General features: G+C 39.3%; 1 protein-coding gene and 1 pseudogene across 2 annotated transcripts; both read right to left on the reverse strand.

Moving 5' to 3' along the window:
• Positions 1-3,880: 3,880 nt before the first annotated feature.
• On the reverse strand, positions 3,881-13,601 carry epm2a (EPM2A glucan phosphatase, laforin). Of its 2 annotated transcripts, none has more exons than XM_030722009.1 (4): positions 13,327-13,601; positions 12,467-12,641; positions 6,480-6,724; positions 3,881-4,215 (listed from the first exon to the last, which is right to left on the reverse strand). In XM_030722009.1, exons 1-4 carry the CDS (start codon positions 13,571-13,573, stop codon positions 3,932-3,934), a joined length of 951 nt encoding a protein of 316 aa, XP_030577869.1. In that variant the 5' UTR covers positions 13,574-13,601; the 3' UTR covers positions 3,881-3,931. The 2 variants fall into 2 exon arrangements, with proteins under 2 accessions (XP_030577869.1, XP_030577871.1); XM_030722011.1 differs by lacking the exon at positions 13,327-13,601 and adding an exon at positions 13,055-13,160.
• A 1,702-nt stretch (positions 13,602-15,303) lies between these two features.
• Positions 15,304-21,849, reverse strand: LOC115774334 (hydroperoxide isomerase ALOXE3-like; annotated as a pseudogene).
• Positions 21,850-22,755: the final 906 nt, after the last annotated feature.

Genomic DNA, 22,755 nt, shown 5'->3' on the forward strand with positions numbered 1-22,755 from the left:
AAGAATTTTAGGTTATCCAGCCAGCTGTAAAACAAGGCAGAGACTGCCATGGTTTTGGGGTGCATTTCAACCAGTGGTGTTGGGCATTTTGTCAAAACTGATGGAATTATGAACACACAAAATTACTGTCAAAATAACATCTGAAAAGCTCCTGATCACACATCCCAATCAGTCATGGATTGGCCTCCCCAGAGCCCAGACCTACCTCAACATTATTGAAGCAGAGTGAGATCATCTTGACAGAGGATAGAACAAAGGGCAAAGGCAAAGACAAAAGCATTGAATGTCCTTCAAGAAACCTGGAGAACAATTCCTGAAGACTACTTAAAGAAATCACAAGAAAGCTGCCTAAGAGAGTTCAGACTGTGCTGAAAAATAAAGGTGGTCACACCAAATATTGACTTTCAAGCTTCTCAGAATTGTACATCTCTGTTTTTACCTTATACACTGTATTTCCATGTATTTTTGTACATTTCAATATGTTTCTGCACCTATTTCCCTTTTTCCTAGTAAAATATAAAGAAATGAACCTTTTGCACATCCCATTGTATTCTGATTACTCTACAATATATTTAGAAGAAACAACATTGGTATATGGCACAATAAAAACACTACACAACAAAATTGTTTTAAATAAACTTTAAAAAATCAGAACATTAAGAATAACTACAGCAATAAGTACAGTTTTGTGTATAAGGATTTCTTGATTGTTTCATGATAAATGATAACATGTTAGAATGTGACAGATTCAGTTGTTTGTCATTTTTCCCTGGTGTAATTGATCAGGACCCAATATGATCAAAGATCTGCAGGATTCACCCAAACAAACCCAATTCACAGAGGCCCCAGACTGCAACCCAGAAGGATCTCCTGCCAACGTCGCAACAGAGCAAAACCCCAGAGGGCTCCTGACTGCATCCTAATGGGTCCAAGCTGATTTGGTGGCACATTATGTGGGTGGTTTTAATGCTGTGGCTAATATTGGTCTATTTCACTAGAGGCATAAACTGTGACTGCACTTCATCAGTGTTCAGCTTCTCAAGTCATCCGCTGCCCTTTCAAAATTTGAAGGCACAATGAATTAAGATTATTAAACTGCTCTGAAAGAGCTTGATTTCAAGCTGTTGGAGAGAGTTATATTTAACACTTAATCTTTTCCAGTTTCATTTCTTTATCACGGTGACAGCTCAGGTTATTGTGAAACTGACAGGATCAGTCTACAGTCTTTAGTATCCATATACAGTTTAGGTTAATGTTTTATAACTTGCTGCAATGATGTGTGTGGAAGTTGTGTGAAGTTCTGATTTTGATGCTGCTAGCATTATAAGAGATACTGAGGGTAATTGATGTCTTTTAAAACATTGCTGGGAATAAGTTTCCATAAAAACAATGATGGGATTCAGTCTTCACTGCTGGTAAGATCATTTCAAAGTACCTGGGCACAGCTCAGGTATTTTGGTTTCATCTTACTGGCGCGTCTGTGCTTTCAGAACGTGGCGCTCCAACTGATTAGATTTCACCAGTCGTGAAAGCCTTTGATGCGTAGCATATGAAAGAACTTGGAAAAGGAAGAAATTCAGTTCTTTCTGTTAAAAATCAAAATATCATAATGTGTGCCCAATTAGTTTAAGTACGGGCCCATCCACTGATCTGCCTGCCTTGTTGCAGCTGCAGGGGTATCCTTAACTAGATCCTTTTATGCTTAAGTCAGGTTTACAAAGTTGTGACTGCGTAGATGTGACTGGACACTTGAACCCAACACCAAATCACCACAAAAATAATTTCAAGACACTGCATACTGTAAAGTCAAGACTGTACATAATTAGAGATAGAAACATTCCCCTATCAGTAAGCTCATGGTAACACTGGGGGGAAGAGAAAGAGAAGAGAGAAAACCAGAGGGTAAAATGTGGAAGGAAATGTGAAGAAATGACCCGTGATGCTTCAGCATGGCTGTAAAAGATGGAGCAAAGAGAATAAATGCAAGCTGATGGCACAACAAACGTGCTAGCGTACTGGCATTTGATTTGTTTTTCCTTCATTAAATGTTCGGTGACAGTTGCAAAGGCTCTCTAATATTCTAATTTGAATGCAACTAAATGTGGCAACCTCAAATCAAATGGTCTTCAAATGCTTTAGAACATCAATCACTGACAGTAATCCATTTGAATGAATACAGCATGTTTATCAGCTACTCTGACATCAAAGAAATGACAACCCCAACACCCACATACTGTGCATGCAATAAGGTACACACTGACATAACATATAATTTTCTCTCAAACCAATATTGCTACTTCTAAAAAGGAAAAAAAAAATAGAAAAAAAAATAGAAAAGCATTTTATTTTTTCAAGTTCAGTTTTGTGAATATATTTAGATCTTTAGAAAACCATAATGATTCACTTCCAATAGCACAGGTGCTTAGCGCTATCCACCCACCCATCCCCGCTGATCCCCTCATTATGGTGCTGTCTTCTGTAGGGACTCGCAGAAAAGTAATATAAAAAGTATACAGATTTGTGCTCGAGGGAAGAAATCTTTCATATTCTAATTCACTAATTTTCTTAACAAAAACATCTTCTGAAGAAAAGCAAAAGTGGCATCATTACAATAAAGGTGTAGTGAAATGTTCAGAATTGACAACAAATAATGTTCCATGTCTTAATGAGCTGTTATGTATGCATTAAAATGGTCTAGAAGAGATGTTTTTCTTATTTAGGAGATCATTGGAAGAGCATCTGTCAGGTAAATAAAACATGAAATGCTATCAAGCACTCAGAGAGAAAGAGAGAGAGAGCGCGCTATATTCTTTGATGCCCGGGAGCTGAGTTCCTCTCTTTATGAGAGGCATTACTGATATATTAGTTTTAAAATTTCATTTGTAGCTTTAGCACAGAGCATCATTTTCATGCAGCATTGAGTCCCCTCTCCAAAACCTGGGAAATTACAAATTTCCTTTCTGAACAGAAAGAGGGGAAATGACAACAACAAAACATACATTTCTATTTCAAAATCTCACTCTGCACAGTTCCTGTGCTTTTGTTACATTCACTTTTTAGACGAGTATCTATATGTTTTTCCGCATGGTGCTTTCATTCATTGCAGTTTACCCTATCAGCCAAAAAGCTGCACATTCAGAACGTCAACTCTGTTTATTGATTACTACAAAAAGCATTAAAAGAAAAAGCCTTTACAAAAACCCACGTGGACGTGTGCTGAGTCCAAGTGCTCAGTTTGCAAGTGTATTTTTCTAAATGGCAGCGTTAAAACCATTAAAGAGTGTGGGGGGGAAAAAGACAGATCTCCTGCAGCTCTCATCTCTCTCTAAGCTCCTCCATCCACATGAACATAGGTGTATACACAAGATTCATACAGCTACAAATTAATCAGTGCAGGAAAATCTACCAATTGAACCACCACATCTTGCTTCCTACATGGATTTATTACTTTACTCCTTTTTTTCTTTTTTTACTCATTTTATTTCACCTGAAAAGACTTGTGATTGGCTAAAGTATCCCATAATGGACTAGATTTTCTAAAGCCTGGAAACAGAGCCCAGTGGAGGAGCAGGAGTCTAGTTTCTTTTCAGAACACTTGAGTTACAATATGCTGAAAGTCTATTATGGATTATTTGTCCAGTGACGCCAAAAACATGTTGCCTACCCAAGCTTTAAAAGCTCACACATCAGTTAGATTGATTGCTTGCAACGTTTCTGCTGGCAGCCGCCAGAACTCTCTCTGCTACTTGGACATCACATTTCCACAGCTACTCAGCTGAAGTGAGTCATTTGCATACACTGTATTAAAATAGAAAGACAGATTTTTTTTCATTGTGCATGTCAAGAATCATTTTGGGTTTTATTCATTTTACTTCTCAAAAAAAATCCAGATGATTCAGCTTCAGATTTAAAGCATGAGGCCACTCAGATCTCATGTTTCGGGATAAGACATAGATGATCGCAGCCGGCCAAACTTCTGGAGGAAGTCTGCCTGAGCTTGGACTAAAGCTTCCTCATCAATGTACACTGCCGGTCTCCTTGCTGTAACAAAGTACTGCACTTTCCTCAGGGTCCACCCGAGGACATACATGAGCAGACCACACACAGCTGCTGTTGACCTCCCTACTCCAGCATTACAGTGAACATAGACAGTGTGACCATTTTCCAGGAGACCGTAAAGCAAGAATACAGCCTGAGGAAGCATCCTGATCCGCCCTGCAGAAGAAGACCGCAACATGTAAGGAAAAGGCTTTCAATATTGTGTATTTTTCCTTATCCTAGTTATTTCAATGAAAGGACCAAAACCTCCTCACCTCTCAGTAATTTTTGACTTGACTGCAGTCTGTAGCATTCAGCTACAAGCCAGCTGATTCCTGCTGGATTAAATCTTTATATACTTTGAGCTAAGCAATGTTCCTGTGCTGCAGGCTGTGGTTTTTAAACAGACATTACTCAAACAGAAATAAACAGTGCGTCTGCTGGGGGCATTTGTGAGCTGTAATTACTAGAGGTGCATGAAGAAACACTGAATGCAATGCCATAGCTCAAATGTATTTTTTAAGGTTTTTGTCCAACAATGGAGGTCCATGGATTGGTAATAAATTTAAATTAATTAATAAAAACATAGTTTGTTAGTAAATTGTTTGGCAATTGAATTTTGCCGGAACAGTTTCAGTGTGCCTGCAACTCTAATGGAGGGATGGATCACCGTTTTTCCAAAAGATAGTCCATCATTTGGTGTTTTGATGATGGTGATCAAGAAATATGCCAACTGAAGATCCCCCCATAGGTGTTCAATTAGGTAGAAATGTCATGACTCTGAAGTCACTTTCATGCTCATCCAACAATCCAGTGACCACTCATTTCATATGAAAAGGTCCCATCAGATTGGGAATGTTTCATCATGGGATAAAAGTGATCTCTCAGAGCAACTCAGCATCTTAGAAAAACTGAGATCTGGAAGGGATCAAGGATTTAGGCATGTACCTTTGTTCAGGTGTATGCCACACACACACTGGTTCATTTGTCTAGAATATGCTCACGACTCATTTAACCGTAACACTTTAATACATCTGCAGACCACAGGTATAGTTTTTGCACCACTGAACTGTCAAGCAGCATCTTCATTTGTAATGAAGGGTTTCTCCCTTTCATGCCTTCTGTAATATCCCTCTCTGTAATTGCTGGTGGACTTATACACTCTGTTGCCAAAAGTATTCACTTGTCTGCCTTCACATACATATGAACTTGAGTGACATCCCATTCTTAATCCATAGGGTTTAATATGATGTCAGCCCAGCCTTTGTGGCTATAACAGCTACAACTCTTCTGGGAAGGCTTTCCACAAGGTTTAGGAGTGTGTTTATGGGAATTTCTGAACATTTGTGAGGTCAGACACTGATGCTGAACAAGAAGGCCTGGCTTGCAGTCTCTAATTCATCCCAAAGATGTTCAGTCAGGTTGAGGTCAGGACTCTGTGCAGGCCAGTCAAGTTTTTCCACACCGAACTCGCTCATCCATGTCTTTATGAACCTTGCTTTTTGCAATCGGTGGAACGGGAAGGGGCCATCCCCGAACTGTTCCCACAAAGTTGGGAGCATGAAGTTTGGAGGTCTGTAGCAATTGACTCTGCAGAAAATTGGTGACCTCTGCGCAGTATGCACCTCAGCATCTGCTGATCCCGCTCTGTCATTTTACGTGGTCTACCTCTTCATGGCTGAGTTGCTTCCACAGTTGACTGTGGAATATTCAGTAGTGAGGAAATTTCACAGCTGGACTTGTTGCACAGGTGGTATCCTATCACGGTGCCACACTGGAACTCACTGAGCTCCTGACAGCGACCCATTCTTTCACAAATGTTTGTAGAAGCAGTCTGCATGCCTAGGTGATTGATTTTATACACCTCTGGCCATGGAAGCACCTGCATTCAGTGATTTGGATGGTGAGTGAATACTTTTGGCAATATAATGTACTTGCTCACACAGTCTCTTCTTGTTCTGCACTGACACTCTCAGACACCTGAGGAAGGGTTCCTCCTCTCTGTTTGTCCTCACATATTACTCCACTGTACAAGTATCATGGCCAGCAAATGTGTATTTCTACCTTTGTAAATCAAACTGTTTAAAAGCATAAAGACTACTTATCAGACATGGATTAAATCTAAACTAAAAAACTTTTTTTACTGGACACTTTCAGCGAGTTTTTCTTTCAGTCTAGAACTAGGCTTTATCAGTCTCCCCAAAGCTGTTACTCAGCCTCTCAAGTGGAACCTGTGAAAGATGGCTTTATGTGTAACTTTTTATGAGGGCTAACTAGAACACTCTGAACCCATTTAAGAGGTTCTACCATAAATAAAAAGAACTCTTCTGCAGTGGCAAGTCAAAAAAATAAAAGCTTTAATGGTTCTTGTTGGGTCTTTTTTTTGTGTAAACACCATTATTACTGAATTCAGTTTTGTATGACCACAAAATTGTCCTTACCCTCAGTGCTCATGTCCGGTGTGGGCAGCCACACGTACACAAGGCCACAGTCTTTGTACAAATGCATCATGGTCTCTGGGGTCATGGTTTCGTCAGGGTTACGCCGGCAGCCATAGGAATTGCTCACCACATCCCACTCTGTCTGGAAGTTCATCACTGCAGTGATGCCCAGTTCATACTTCATCTTTACTGTCACATGTTCGACCTGTCGAGGGCAGCTGCCCAGCCAAATACGTGGCAGCACCCTGGGGTCAAAAAAAAAAACAAACAAAAAAAACCCCAGAAATACATTGATTCTTTATTTGTATATTTAAGTGATTATTATATGCTAATCATTAACCTTATTAAAAAGGCATTTTCATTTCATTTTTTAGGTTAAAAGGGTTTGTCTGTGTTTCATTGTCTTACCTTCTTCACACTGTCCCTCATAGTAGTGATGCTTTATTGACCTCTCATCTGCCTAATATTCATCCTGAGCACTTTGGTTTGAGGCAGATGCCGCTGGTGTTCATTAGTATGCATAAAGTCAACAACCAGGACGAGACAGGCAAAACAAAGGTGAACGCTGTTAATACCTGATGTCCCACAGCGGCGCTGCAGTGGAAGTGTCTGAAGCTTAACTTACTGTCACCTGTTCACCTTTGTTTTGTTTTTTTTCCTCACATAAACCTCATGAAAAACAGTTTTGTGATGTGTCATATGTGAATGAATTGTGTGGAGTCTGCTTATTTTCCCTGTGCCTGCGATAGTTTCCTTCCACAGGCCTAAGAAAATGGCTGTTAGGTTAATTAGTGATTCTAAACAAATAAATCTGCTCCTCTGTGTTAGCCCTGTGCTGCACTGGTTGCCAGCCCAGGATGTACCTTGCTTCTGGCCCTATCTCCTTCTTGTAGGCTCAAGTCTTCTGAGACCCTAAGCTGGATAAGTGGTAGTATTTTTACCTGCTAGTTTATCTTGAAAGTGGGATACAAGATACAGCGGAAGATTCTAATGGAGTTCGTGAGCTCATTCACATAAAAGTGCAGTAATATATTATCTTATGAGAAAGATGTCTGTTTTGCCTCTAGTGTTTAGTTATGAATCAAAGTGAAAAACAAATGTCTCAATCTGTCGAAATAAAAATGATAAACATCACTAAAAATAGCTGAGTAACCCTAAGGCCTCCTCTCTAAATATGAGCTTGACAGATGACTTACTAGCTAAAAAGTGAGTAGTCTCACTGCGAATGTTATAATGACTTACTGCAGAGTGTGTATAACACTTTGGGCTATGTGGATGCAAGGTCTGAGAGACTAATTTAAAAAGCTATTAACAGGGAAGATACAAAGGCACAGTGCTTCCTATTCAACACGGGTCCTTGACATAAGCCTTGTAAGGTCTTCGGACACAAATTAAAACCTGATGGCACAAGCCAAGCCAGCTCATTCTTATGCAAGTTATGTGCTTGCTGCCTCAGGGGTCTGGTGCTAATTTCTGCAGTGCCTGGTATACCGTGGCACCCAGTCGGTACCTTACAAAAAGAGGGCATGCATCGGTAGGTTGACTTACTGTACTGTATGATGGATACTGTGTGTGACTATTTGATATCAGCAATTTAAGACCAATATGTAGCATTTATTGAAACATGAACATTACTGTGAAAACATCTTGAGCTGCCCCACGTTTCTTTATATTTTGCTAGGAAAATGGGAAATAGGTCCAGAAACGTATTGAAACATGTACAAAGTACATGGAAATACAGTATATAAGTCAAAACCAGAGTTTGTACTATTCTAACAAGCTTGAAAGTCAGTATTTGGTATAACCACTTTTATACTTCAGCACAGCCTGAGTTCTCTTAAGCAGCTTTCTTGTGACTTCTTTTATGCTTTAATAATTCCATTAATTTTGACCACATCTCCAACACTACTGGTAGAAATGAAGCTCCAAGCCATGACCAAGCCTGCACTGTCTTTTATAGATGGCTGTAGACACTCAGTGTTGTAACTCTGTCATGACCTCCTCCATACATACTGATGACAATTTGAACCCAAAAAAAAATTTCACATTGGGATTCATTACTGCATAAGACCTAATTTTCAGTCCAGTTCTTGTGTAATTTGGCATAACGCAATATTTTCTCTGTTTGCCTTCCGTAAGAACGGCTTCTCGACAGCCACCCTTCCATTAAGACCACTTCTGATGAGGCTTCAGTGGATATCTAGTTTCCTCAATGTTTTTTAAGGACACATCTACAACACTGGTTCATCCCTTGAATTAAGTGTCTTATCTATGTTTAAATGGTCCACAGGTTGGTGTTAAGTAACTTAATGGTGACCTATGAAACTGAAAATGAGTGAAAAAGCAGCCAATGTCCAAAGAAAAACTTTGAAAGACCTTCAGAAAGCCTGGAGAACTATCGCTCAAGAACTCTTTAAAAAAATTACAATTCTGGCTTTTTAGAAGCAAAATATAAAGCTATGAGAGGTGGCACTAAGGCCTGAATTATGCTGGGTCTGTGGGACCTATAACATAACCTACAACGTAATCTGATGTGCACCTCTTGAGAAATGTAACTACTCGTCGGGTTGGTGCTCCCCTCAAAGATTGTGATTACCACGTAGGGTTCAGAGGGGATTTCAGGTTACAAATGTAGGCCCTGCAAAGACCTGAGGCAGAAACATAATTCAGGCCTACTGTAACTATTAGGCAAAGCACATCCACAGCAGTTTCATTTTCACTGGCTACAACCTGAATATGAAATGATTACCAAAAGATAGAAAATATTTCTTGACACTGATTGTTCGGTGTTGTGATCTGATTTTTATACCCCATTTGACCCAAAGAAGGTGATTCAACACTATAAAATTAAATTTTTGGTTTCCATAGGTTTACTAGTACACTTGTACAGCTGATCTTTTCTGGCTTTTACACCTTTAAATGATCTTGAAATCCAGTTTCATTCAAGAGAATGATGCGTCTTTTAATCTCAGTCGAGTAGAATCAGCAGCCAATACTGCATGCCTTAGAAATGAAAATGAATTCTGAATGATGCCTTCACCTTTCTCTTAAGAACCCAAGCAAGGTTAAGGAGGTGATAATACAACTGCTAGTGGTCTACCTTTTTTATGGGCAATAATTTTAAAAGTGACAGAGCAGTTATAGCTAAATGAGGAACAGCAAGGTTAAAAAACAAAGACGTGAACCAGGCTTGAGAGAGGCGGCTGTGGAGGCTTTGTTTGTCCTGCAAAGAAGGAACTTTCATTAAGAATCACTGAAGTACTTCAAGGAAATCTTCTCTGACGGTTTAATGTCAAAATGGAGAAGAAATTTGGTGTGCATGGACAATATAGGCTTGTTGTGGAATATGCTTAGATTTGAAACTGTAATTTAAAAGACAAGACGGTGATGCAGTCCTCAAGGTTGTTTCAGAAACTGTCACACTGGGGTATTTGGTGGCCTAATGGGTAGGGCTCATGCCACATAGTTGCAACGTCTGATGCTCAGTTTCCAGCAGGGGGACCTCCCACCTTCCTTTTTTTGGCCTTGTTTTAATCTCTCTTTAAACTGTAAACTGACAAATAAAGGCAACATGCCAAAATTTTATTCTGAAACAAAGTAAACAATCACACTTGAGCATGGATATTAATTGGCCCCAGAGGAGCTAATTAATTTTTTTAGTATTATTAGGCAAAATGGTAGAAAACATTCAAAAACCATTGCATTTCATTATTACGTGTGTGTGTGTGTGTGTGTGTGTGTGTGTGTGTCTGAAGCGGGAGTGGGGTGTCGGGAGTGAGATGTGGGGTGGATCTCCATTTGTTATTTACTCCAGGCTACAACAAGAGTGGCAATCTGGAAGTAGCAGACATGGTGTAAAGAATATATTAATGTCCAAATGGCTGAAAAAAAAAATCACAATAAACCCCCCAAAGGAATACTTATACATTTTTGAGAACATGTTTTATTCACTTAGTTGCAGAGAGTTTCCTGAAAAGATATATAAATCATTCCCATGTCTGTATAATAAAGATGGAGCTACTTTCAGTGAGGGGAGACTTGTTTAGCATTAGAACACAGATGGAACACAGGCAACTGTAACAAAATCCACCTACCGACACCCCTACGCCTCAGGTTATAATGTTATAAAATACACCTCACTTTCCATTTAGGCTGGGGTGTCTGGGGTGCTAACCTAACCTACCTACAGTCCATACCTGTCATCAGCTGAACAACCTTGGCATATTTTGAAAATGTCTTGCAGGTTTCTGCCTCAGATCCTCAGGCAGAAATCTGTTAACTGTTCCCACCACACACTTAACGAAGAAAGGCGATGGAGCGTCTGCTGTTAGAGCTCCTCGGTTGTGAGATGAACCTGCCTCCAGCTGGCCTCAACAGTGTCTTCTTTTAAATCACTGCTCATTTATATCATAAAGGCTTTTTTATTGTTGTTGTCAATTTTGGTATAGATTTCATATTTTTTTTAAACATTTTTAGCTTCGCTAAATGTGATAGTTTCAGCTTCTAGATTCTTATGTTAAAGTTAGTCATGATAATGCACTTGTCTTGCGTGGTTTATTTTAATGGAAATTTTTTTCTTAGAATTTCTTCCTGGTTTGTTCTTCTGTTCTGTGCTGTAGAAATAAACTTTAATGTTACTTTCAAAACTGTAGCAGTTGATGTCTCAGATCCCGCACACTTAAAGAAATGATGCAACACAGTGTAAAAGAAGTCTGTTTTAAAATCTTGAATGCAGAGTTATTAACTTGTTGCTTAATAATAAAATATTCATGATATAAAATAATAAGTTTTATTACCTTGGATGTTTATTTTGGTTAGGCCCTTTTTTACATTGTTAGTTATTTGGTTAGGTTTTATTTCTTGAACATTTTTATTTTGTCTTATTTATCTTTTATATTTTTAAGATTCCAGGTAGTTAGGGAGGAAAAGAACAAGTGTTCACTGGAGAGGGCTTTTTTTTAACCAGTGCAATAAGCACAACAGAAACTATGACTCTCTATTCTTTGTTTGCTTGCCGTGGATAAAATAAACCAGTAACTTGCAAAAGTTTTATTTGGAAAATTAACTTATTTTCTTCCTGCGTACCTTACTCACCTATATCTTATTTCAGCTGCTCCCTTTAGGGGCCGCCACAGTAGAAAATCTGCTCCATCCCACCCTCTCTCTAGCATCCTCTTCTGCCACACCAACCCTCTGCATGTCCTCCATTGCTACATCCACAAACCTCCTCTGTGGTCTTCCTCCTTTTCTTCTTTCAGCCTTGCTTCTCTAACTTTGTCTCCAGACTGCTCAACCTGAGCTGTCCCTCTCATACACTCATTTCTAATCCTCAACATTCTGGTCACTCCCAGTGAAAATCTTATCTTCAAATTCTGCCACCTCCAGCTCAGTCTCCTGTTTTTTTGTAAGTGCCACCGTTTCCAAGCCATACATCACAGCACGTCTCACTGCCATCTTCTAAACCTTCCCCTTCACTCTTGCTGCTATCCTTCTGTCACAAATCATTTACAGCACTAATATCACCAAAAAGAAAAAAACAGCCTTTCCTGACTCACTGAACTGTGATCATTATGGAATTAATTATTGTGGGTGAGAAACATTTATTTTACATACCTAAACTGCCAGAAGTGTTCAAACACATCTACCTACTGGGTTTGCTTCCAGCTGTTTATAGTATAATATCCTCTAAGTTTATAGAATACCCACACCTCTTCTGGACCCCTGTGAACGTCTCTAAAGCGAGAGACTTGTTGGCATTTAGCGTATATATGTGACACGAAGTATATTCATAACTACTGAGTATTTTCACACACAGACTCACAGTTATATCATCTGTTACAGCCTGGCCATCCTCAGGTTGAGTCACAGCTGTTGAGACTTTCCTTGGTTTTTATATTTAAATTCCCAGTGAAAATGATTATCAAATGCTGCAAAGTACCCTACAGTTACAACTTCATGCAGAACATGTGTATGCTGTACTGTGTTACCTGGAGAAATGTATGGCCTTCTGACCAGCCACACTGAAGTAAAAGTTGGTGGTGTGTCTCATCTCATCTGTGTGCCCCGCTTCTTCTATCCAGTGGCCAATCGGGTGGCAGTACACTCCATCCACCACATTCTTCTCATCATATGTACACCATCTGTCATGGCTCGGTCCACTCCCTGGCAACAAAGACGACAAGCAGGTTAGTGAACAAACTCCCATTTTAGGATGCTTTAGCATGCATACCAGAATTTTTTTTTTTTTTTTAACAAATGGCTGATTGTTATTTTAGGGACATATTCATTCTAATACAAATAAAATAATAAATCTGATTTCTTCAGTAACAGCCAGTGGTGGAGTGTTCATGCAGTTGCTAAATTAACGTCCCTTCATCCATTTGCATTCAATACAAAATATAACATTAAATATCGTATACAGGTTAATGAAACTTTCACAAAAATCCAGTATTGCAACATAAATCATTTTAAATTTGGATATTTTATGTACATTCATTGCATGGATGCAGATGAATTACAAATTTTAGCTGTAAATCGATATTTTTAAATGTTGAATTGCAACTGTCAGTACTTACTTCCCTTTTTCCCGAAAAAATTAAGTTACTTAAGTTTGCAGATACAACGCAATCTGTGCGCCAGTGAACATTTAGTGTCACTTTACCGCCATCGTGCGGCACTATGAACGCAATGCACAATACGAACCAAAAAAAAAAAAATGGCGCAGTTAACATTTCTCTCTCCTCAGAAACGTTACAGTAATTACAGCAATTCTGGGTGACGTTTCGAAAGTAGTTTACGTGTGAACGCGGCCAAATCTGATGCACATAAGCCGGTAGCGCATAGGTACCTTCCCAGATAAAGGTGCCCCTGACTCTTTGGATGAACTTGAACCACAGTGTGTCTCTGTACGGCTCGGCTAGGTGCACGTCGCCGGTCCACAGACACGGTTCAGCAGGTGACGGGAGTTTCTGTGTGGCTTTCATCCGGACCGCCCTGCTCGGGTCCCAGTTCCCCATTTCAGCACGAGAACCCAAAACAAAGAGCTCGACCTCCGCGGACTCCGGAGTGAGAATGACGCCGAATCTGAATAACATGATTGCAGGCTCTCCTAAATCTGTTCAGTCGATTAGTATGGTGAGGTCGGGTTAGTATAGCCTATAGCTCTTATATAATATTCGTGACGATGTGACTGTATGGTGTATGTAGTCTAAAAATAATCGGGTGCAGTTTGGGTAGTTCGGTTTGCAACAAAGAGCGAAAGAGAATGAGGTCCCACTCTGTCAGCATTAAAGGGCACCATGCCGCTCCGAACTGGTGTTCAAAATACTGCGCCCCAGAAAACACATTGAAAGGCAACAACCAGTATTCTGGCTGAAGGGGTGGGGGGTCACTACCAGACAGACGTTAGTGTTCTTCCTTGAATTTTATTTCCATGACTTGTTACTACTGTTAAATATATTACTTTTTCATTTTGTTACATGTATCAGATTTTACAGTCACTTTGCTGATTTAAATTAAATCACATTTTACTAAAATGCCTGTTAGTAATGTGATCCAGCAAACCAAAATCTCTGCGTGGCACATGGAAGAAAAAAAAGAAAAGAAAAAACTGCAATGTAGCAGACTGGGGAAAAAATTTCCCCTCAAAAGTTCTTTGATGTTAACAAATAATGTTCACCATCCATCCATTTTCTTCTGCTGCTTCTTTTCAGGGTAGGGTGGGGGGACTGGAGCCTATCCAAGCTGCCACAGGGGGAGAGGCAGGGTACATCCTGTACAGGTCACCAGCCTGTTGCAGGGCTAACACAGAGACAACCATTCACTCACGACCAATTTGGATTCACCAGTTAATATAACCCCACTAAGTGCATGTCTTCGGACTGTGGGAGAAAACTGGAGTACCTGGAGAAATCCCACACAAACATGGGGTGAACATGAAAACTCTGGTTAAAATTAAATATTGATGAGTCCACCTGAATGATATTAACTCAGCTAAATATTTAATGTATTTAAATGAGTCACACAATGTACTATAGTTTGCCACATGTAATTTACACCAAAATGTTAATTTTAAACACACAAAAAGCAAAGTAAGTTGTGCCTGTGATAGTTGGCAGGTAGTTAGGAATTCTCATTCTCAAGTTTGTTAGGTTTGCAGTGCTCCAGGGTTTTGGTCACATTCCTACTCTGAGATTAGTCCATAATGTGTGCATTTGTTCATGTGGTACAGCAGCTTCATTAATAGGAGTACAGGCAGGACCTGACTTGACCCTAAATGATGACTTGTGTTCTTGTCATGTAATCTGTCACCATGCATTTTATACTGTATATACACTGTTTCTAACACCGTACATACAAAAATAAAGCATAGAGGCAAAGGAGTGTAACTGATCACTTCTGGATTTATTTTGTATCAAAAGTAATTTTAAAACCCAACAGGCAAGGATCTGTTAGTATAATAAAGAGACTAAACAACCCTAAAAAATGCAAACTTGGTAGCTTCGTATTTAGTGACAGTAAGATCAGGAGTTATCGATAAAGCCACAGTGGTTACAGATGTGAAGGACACTTAAAAGAAAATAAGTGATTTACATACACTTGATTTTTAGGTACAGAATTCATGACTTTCCAATATACCACATTTTAAAACAACCCATCTCCTGCGAATCTCAATTTGTAGCCCTTCTTTCCAGATGAGTGTACAGTGAAATTCAAGGTCTCAAACACTGTGACTAGTCAATAAAAACACTAGGAAAATATCTGGGTTAAAAACCACAAAACACACAAACATTTTGACCTGTAAGCTTACTGGTTAAGTTTTCCTTCTTGTAGTCAAGTTGCTGCTCAACATACAAAGAGCGCATCGTTTCCACACAACAGAACCCAAACTGTTTTGTTTCAGGGTTAAAACCCTTCATTAAGCATCTGACGCCTACTGTGTGAACTAAACGAACAAACCTCCCAGCATCCAAGTCAGCCTGATATCACCAGCGGACACCTTTGTTAAATAGTTATGCTGTTCTCTATTTTAGCTGGGTTCAGATATGTGTAGGGTACTTCTAGCTGGGAGTTTCTCGCTGCAATTGCAGTACTGAGGCTGATCAGCTGTGCTTTAAACCCCTCAATCATCTGCTTTGGGGCATCCTCGTCAAATCGTTCTTCAGGGTACTGACCCAGGACAACCTGCAAAGTAACATATTCAGGTTTGGGCATCATGAAACTGGTAAAATGGTCTGAATGGACTTCCAAGGTGCTCCTAACAATAAACCTACCACGTTGGTGTACTTCTGAGAGAGAAGCCGAGTCATTCCTGCAAATTCGATCGTCTCTCCAACATTTGGGAGGGTCTCCAAAATTGTCTGCATGCTTGACTCCCCCTTAGTGGTTGGAGGAGGTTTGCGCAGTAGGAGCGAGCCATTGGGCACCCAGGAGTGGTAGTCAAACTAGATAAATGAGTTTTGAATGACTTCGTTTCACAGTTTTCTGCCGAGCACAAGTCACTGCACTTTTTTTTTTTTTTTTTTTTTTTTAAATTAGCTTTATATAGAATGTGATGCAAAAATTCACAACCTGTATATCAAAAGATGGATGTCGCACCAGGCTCTGAAAAACAATGCTGTTGTGTGTCTAAAAACCCACATTAGTAACATTAATTTGACCACAGTTAACAAAATTAAAGTTTCTCAGTCAAGATCTTTGGATTGCTCAGTCTGAGGCCTCAAGATGGGTAATTTAGCTTGTACACCTGACAAATGTTTCACACATTAATTGAAAAACATTTTATTCCCCCACCTGTCCATTGTTATGTGCAGCATGTTGAACTGTCACGGTGAAGATCAGCATTGTGATGAACTTGATCACTTCCTCCACAGTATTAAAGTGTGCTGGAAACCCTGTTAACAGTACAGTCATGAGCCACAGGAAAATGTTGTAGTGTGGGCTATTATATCACAGTGACATAATAAAATTGGAACATTTGTATTTTACCAGAGAGTTCGTTTCCCAAGAAGCCATGAGTGAATATCTCGTGGATCCAGTCCTGAAGCTCCGTGTCATTTTGCACATCACTGTCTGACAGATAGTAGTACTCCACCATATTCTTCAAAAAGCTGGTTAAAACATATTTTGGCATTCAATTATTGAAATCATTGCAGTATTTTCAAATTGATCGCCACACTTGCAAAGACATGTGAAACAGTTTATGATTTCATTTGTAGGCATTTATGTAATACAGTGCAATTTCCCTTGTATCTGGTTTGAATGATTTCCTAAACAGTTTCACCTTGGCCTTTAATGCTATTGCAAATTGCCAAAATTAGGACATTGTGTCTGAGCGAATCAGAAGAAGTTCCTTTATTACTCATGCACTGGACCATTGCAATTCCTCGCCATCAGATTTTCTTAATAGCTCCATGAAAAGTCTTCAGCAGATCCAAAACACTGCACTGAGACTAACAGACTCCCATATTAGCTTTTCTTCATTGGCTTCCAGTTAAATCCAGAATTTAATTGGTTCCCAGAGTTTCCAAAAGTAGCCAGAGCCTTCAGCTATTCACCCCCTCTATGCAACCAGCTCTCGGTTTGGGAGACAGACACCCTCTCCATTTCTAAAACCAAGCTTTCATTTTTGATGGATCTCAGATCCTCAGCTTATAGCAGTAAAACTTGACCCCTCTTCACTTCACTCATGCATTTCTCTCATTTGCATGCAATTACCCTTTGTCTACTTTTTCCAGTAGCTTTGTTTTCCTTGTTTTTGTGGGTCTCTTTATGCTTTGTTTCATTCCCCACCACATGACACTGTATGATTGCCTCTTCAAGTCTACTCTTGCCAGAGGTCTTACTGTTAAACTTTTCCCCACTTTCACCAAATGCATGCTTCTTCGCTTCTTGTGAACCACATAACTGAATTACTATAAAAATAAGCGCTTAGACTGGCAATTTTCATACAGTAAATTTAATTCTGACCTGTTGATGATGTTCCACAGCTTCAGACCATCATCTCTGTAGTAGAAGTTGGGGATTGACTCCAGTCCTCGTGCAGTGATGTTCTCTGGCAGGCAGAGGGAGCTGTAGGTCATTCTAGAGAGACCCCTTCTCATGAGCTCTTTAATCCCCTCATATCCAAGTGAACTCTATTGGTAATCAGATAGCAGCAGTTAGTTGAAATTTCAGGAGCCCTATCCAAATGGAAAGCATAAATGAATAATTTTGAATAGTTTAAAAAGGAATCCATACAATCCTTAAAGTTCCATCAGGTCCAAAAATAGAGTTGCGGGCCACAGTGTTTATGTGCAGAGTGTAAGAGAAGTGTGGGATCAGCAGCTGAGGATAAAATACCAAAGTAAAAATCAGAATAAAATTCAAAGTCTTGTTAACAGAAATTCACATAATATAGAAATAGGTTTTCCTCTAGTATATCTTACCACATCTGCCTATAGTGTAATTTTACCTTGTAGAGTGGATGAATCACAGGGAAGCTGCGGAAAGTAGCAATAGCAAAGACCTCTGCCAGATAGTGAGTGCCCAAGAGGTGACAGACTGCTTGATGTTCCATTAGATCTCCGCTTTTAATAAACAGCTTGGCTAGCAGCCAGTCCGCCTCTGGGTCACTGGGCAGAAAGATGGGGTTCTGCTCAGACGGCTGTTGATGCAGCTGTAATAATAAATATGTTGTAAGATATTGTACTGATGCTTCTGAAAACAAACCACTTATGATGCATGTGTTCACTGCACTGACTCCCCTGCATTTAAAATCCTGTTGGGAGACCTCTGAAAACATGATTTTTATTTATGTTAGGAAAACTAGTGTCCACACATCACCACAACTGCCCCCTCTATCTTCGGCACATGACAAGTCACCACCGCATCACATCCTGCACACCATGAAACAGAGCCCTTAATGAGAATATCATTTGCGCTGTCAGTAAAATACCTGTATTGCAATTGGCATCAGTTTGTTCTCCGGGTTCATGTAGAACAAACACAAGCCAGCAGTCATGTGTAACGGCTGACCATCATACATCCTTGTGGGTATTCCATCCATGATCTTCTGGTCACAGATGAAGATGTTTCCTTTCTGACAAAAGAATTTTATAAGTAAGATGCAGAAGAACTTGTACAATTTTCTTTTCAAGTTTATAAATCAAGACATGTTAAGGAAAAAAAAAAAATGTTATTGAGCCACTACAGAAATTAAGGTGCTTTTCATTGTCATAGGGAGAAGTCAAACTTAAAAACTTACAAGTTACCTTCAAACCGCTTCATTCATACCTCCATTTCCTGCTTCAGTGAGCTTCCATCTCTCAGGAATTGCTTCACCATCTCCTCTGTGACTGGAAAGTTTGGGGGAAGCTCGGAGCAGCGCTTGATCCCATTCGGGTTTGTAGCATTCAGGAACTGGAATCCAAAGAAGTCATCTTCCTTCCAGTGCTCTATGACATACTCTGGAAAGTGTTGGCAGATGGTCTTGTAGGATATTGGTAATTACTGACTTTCCAAATAACCACAATGATTGTGAGCAGTTAAGTACCTTTTATGCAAGATATTCTGCTATTCAATTTCAATTTTTTATTTATTTTTTTAATAAATTAGTGTCTTAGAATGAAGAAAATAAATGAGCTCTCCTCAGGACAGCTGCCTTTGTAAGCGCGGTGAGTGTAATACATGTAATCTGAACTTCTGCTGGTTTTAAATGGATTAGATTCTATGCTGTGTTGAAGCTGAACCAGAGTAGATTGTTGTACTCAATAAAGCCTCCCTCAATTACACACTAGTGTTCAGAGTATGTCACTCGCCAGAGCACCACTCAGATGTACGATGATGGTACTTTGTACTTAATCTCTAGGTCTCCATTAGGTCAGGAGAGAATCTGATGGATTCCATTCCTTTAATATTCACATGTATCTAAGGCAGTTGTAGCTCATTAGTTGACTGCAATTCAAAAAGGTAGGCTTAACTATGTGCAAGTTTGATACCAAGTCCAAACATTAATGCAAACTACAACCTAACAAATCTGTAAGATTGTTTGCAGCCCAAGAATTCAAAACACAGAATGAAGTAAACTCTAGAATGCACCTAAACTTTAGACCATCCTACTGTAAGAGCTCAGAGCCAAAGAATTTTCCAGGAATGGTGATGCCATTTTTCAGAGAATGGATCAGTCAGGCAGTGATTTCATACCTTTTTAGTGTGCAGCATAAGTTACTTTATCAGTACTCCCTGGTAAGTGACCCACCTTCATAGTACAGAAACCCAAAGCTAACTCTGAAGTTACCCAAATAAGACAGACTCCTACTTTGCAGTAGGAGCAGTTTGAGCCTCTGGTTTATGTGGTTGCATAACCTTGTATAGGAATACAAACATCCCTTACCCAAAACCAGTACAAGTACAGGGTTATTTTTAATTTCCTTTTAAAATCTGTTAGTACTATTATTTATTCATTTACCTGTTTGCAGTTGCTGATATTCAGTACAATCAATTTAGTTTTCAAATGATTGAGTTTTAGTTTTACCTGATATTTTAGTCAGTGACCAGAAGACTGTTCTTATGTCCTCAATTTTTTCCCATTGTTTAGTAGATTCAGCCAGCCCCTTGAATGCCAGTTCATCACCACTGAGAACAGAACATACATAAGTGTGTGTATGTGTGTGTGTGTGTGTGTGTGGGGGGGAAATATGTACCAATGTTGATGTACAATTTCTGACTCACATTATCCATTTTGTGTAAAGTTTTTCATTTAATTTGGACATAGAGAAGCGTAGTTCATCTGGAAACTCTGACACGTCTTTGAAGGGACTGCGATGTGGCAGCTTTTCATCAGTCATCTCCCATCTAAAAAAAGGACAATCACCAAATAAGAGCTTGAGACAGTTTTTGTTACACAGTACAGACTGTATTGTGAAAACTTACAGGTACAATTTTTTTTTAGTCATCAGTTCCATTTCCCGGTAGTGAAGCAGCAAGGGTTGGGTCTCCTCAAAAGGCTTCACAGCTGAGGAGTTTGAGAGTTTAAAAAAAAAAAAAAAAAAAAAAAAAAAAGCAGATTTAAAAAGACACCAAATGCAAGTTAAAATAAAAATGCATGAAGGAAAAAGGAAAAAAAATTATCCTTCTTTGATAAAACATGAAGTCACCTCGTCCTCCTCTGAGTTCCACCAGTGCTCCTCTGGCAATCCATCTGTAACAGGGGAAAAGAATGACCTCTTTTTCTGGAGTTGTCACCAGTATTTTGGAGCAGTACCACTCATCTTCTGAGAGAACAGAGAAGGGATCTTTCTCCACCTTGACCAACAGAAGTTTCCCCCAGAGAAAAAATGGTTTTTATGGTGTAGTTCCTTGTCTGGAAAACAGATTTAATAAAAGATATTAACCCCTAGTACAACATTTAGAAAATCATTTTTAAGTAATCGATATAGCCTGTTGTGTCATTTGTTTTTGCTGGAAATTAAGCTAGAGGCTCTCAGTTGGGCTGGTGTAGTCATTCCATCACAGACTCCTATGATAAATTTCAGAACATATGAAGCTGGTAAGGAGAACCCCATCTCACAATTGCCTAAACCCAGCGATGCAGGCATCGACACAGAAGGGCACCACGTCCTTAATTTGGAGATGGTAGCATCTGATGCTCTGCACTGGAAACACCTTCACAGCACAACAGACCGTTACACAAAACCTGCTGCAAAAGCACCCCAGGATTTTTTTTTAAGGCCCATGCACAAATGCCCTTTCTGGCAGGACACGTCCTATTCCATTTATGTTTTTTGATTTAATAGGTGTCGTATTGTTACTAACTGCACTTAACCTTTCCCCTCAAACAGTTTTAAAACTCTCCAACAGGCTATTAGAAAGAGCATTGTTGCAATAAAATATCTAAAGGAAACCCTGTTGAGTTAGGTTGTTTACTTAGATGAGATATTTATTTTTAAAGTATATCACCAACTGTCATTTTTTAAAGAGCAAAAGAGAAATATTTTCCTATCGATACACACTTTGAGAGTCTCCTTATAAATAAGGTTTCTCTTTAATTCAACTTGCCTTTGAAGTTGTTAAGTTGATGCCAGAGTTGTCCAATGTAATTCGCTTACTCGTCCCTTCAGTTCCATACAGGGTAAAGTACACATGATCTTGAGTCCCTGCATTTTGTGTGCTTCCTGTTGTCACCTCTAGTTTGTATTCAGCCATGGTTGCTTTGGGTAAAACTAAAAAAACAAAGAAAATAAATCACAGGGTTGTGATGTCAGACAGCCACAAAATAAAATACTACTAAGAAAAACTAAAGCACGAACTAGGAAAGCTGACCGACAGGTACGCCTTGAAAGAAGACCAGAGAAGGATACAAATGAACTGACAAATAGCAAGGAGAAGGGCGGGGACAAAAAGAACTAATTGAACACAGGTGAAACTTATAGAGGAAGGCAGGAAGTAAAAGCAACAGAGAGACCCAAGATAAGTGGTTAACAAAATAAAGCAGGAAATAACAAAAATCCCAACCCATCAAAAAATAACTTAACTCCTGCTGGATGACCTCTGGAATGTGAGGTCATCCAGCAGGAATGGGTTAGATGTGATGATTACACACTGGATTTTGAATCTGAATGATTTTCTCCATTTGGTGAATTGAATCATGCTTAATTAAAATGAGATATTAGAACTGAGTCGACTCATGTTGTTCAGAGAGTTAGAACAACATGAGGGTTAACCCTCAAGGAGCTGAAACAGGTGAACTTGTGGTTAACTCAGATCAGGGTTAAAACCAAACCTGATTCATTTTTGTTTGCTTCATTGTTTTCTGTTTATTTTATTCTGGAATTTGGATGCATAAATTGGAAGATGTATGTAGTTTTCTGTGTCATCTATTTCCTATTAAAACAACTTAACAGAACACTCTTGTCATCCATCTGAGACTCCTGTGTCTTAATGATAGAGCTGAAATTGAATAAATCTAAACTTACACAGTCGGCAATTTTGCAGGTTTCCTTTCTAGACTTCAAATAGGCTAAACCTAAATAATATAGCAACTCTTTCCAGTCTTACTGACCAAAGCACTTAAAATGCTCACACATTCAAACAGCACATTTAATACTACTCTGCTGTACAGTGCTTTTCCTCCCACACACACACTGACGCCACTGATTTGTCTGTGTTGCTTTCTTTCTGTATTATATGTTTAACCACTTCATATTTTCCCCATGGTGTCGGTTTAGCTTTGTTTGTCAAATCAGCCTCTCTGCTGCTAGTACACTCATCCATAATTGTGACTGGTCAGATGCTGCCA

Source organism: Archocentrus centrarchus, chromosome 24 (genome assembly GCF_007364275.1).
Source record: "Archocentrus centrarchus isolate MPI-CPG fArcCen1 chromosome 24, fArcCen1, whole genome shotgun sequence".
Classification (NCBI taxonomy): domain Eukaryota; kingdom Metazoa; phylum Chordata; class Actinopteri; order Cichliformes; family Cichlidae; genus Archocentrus; species Archocentrus centrarchus.

Excerpts from the sequence above, each read along its gene's own strand:
- epm2a (XM_030722009.1), bottom strand. The coding sequence starts at position 13,573 with ATGTTATTCAGATTCGGCGTCATTCTCACTCCGGAGTCCGCGGAGGTC. Across the intron at positions 6,725-12,466 it reads AAGGCCATACATTTCTCCAG|GGTGCTGCCACGTATTTGGC; the intron begins GTAACACAGTAC and ends TTTTGACCCCAG. Across the intron at positions 4,216-6,479 it reads ACCGGACATGAGCACTGAGG|GGCGGATCAGGATGCTTCCT; the intron begins GTAAGGACAATT and ends CTTCTTCTGCAG.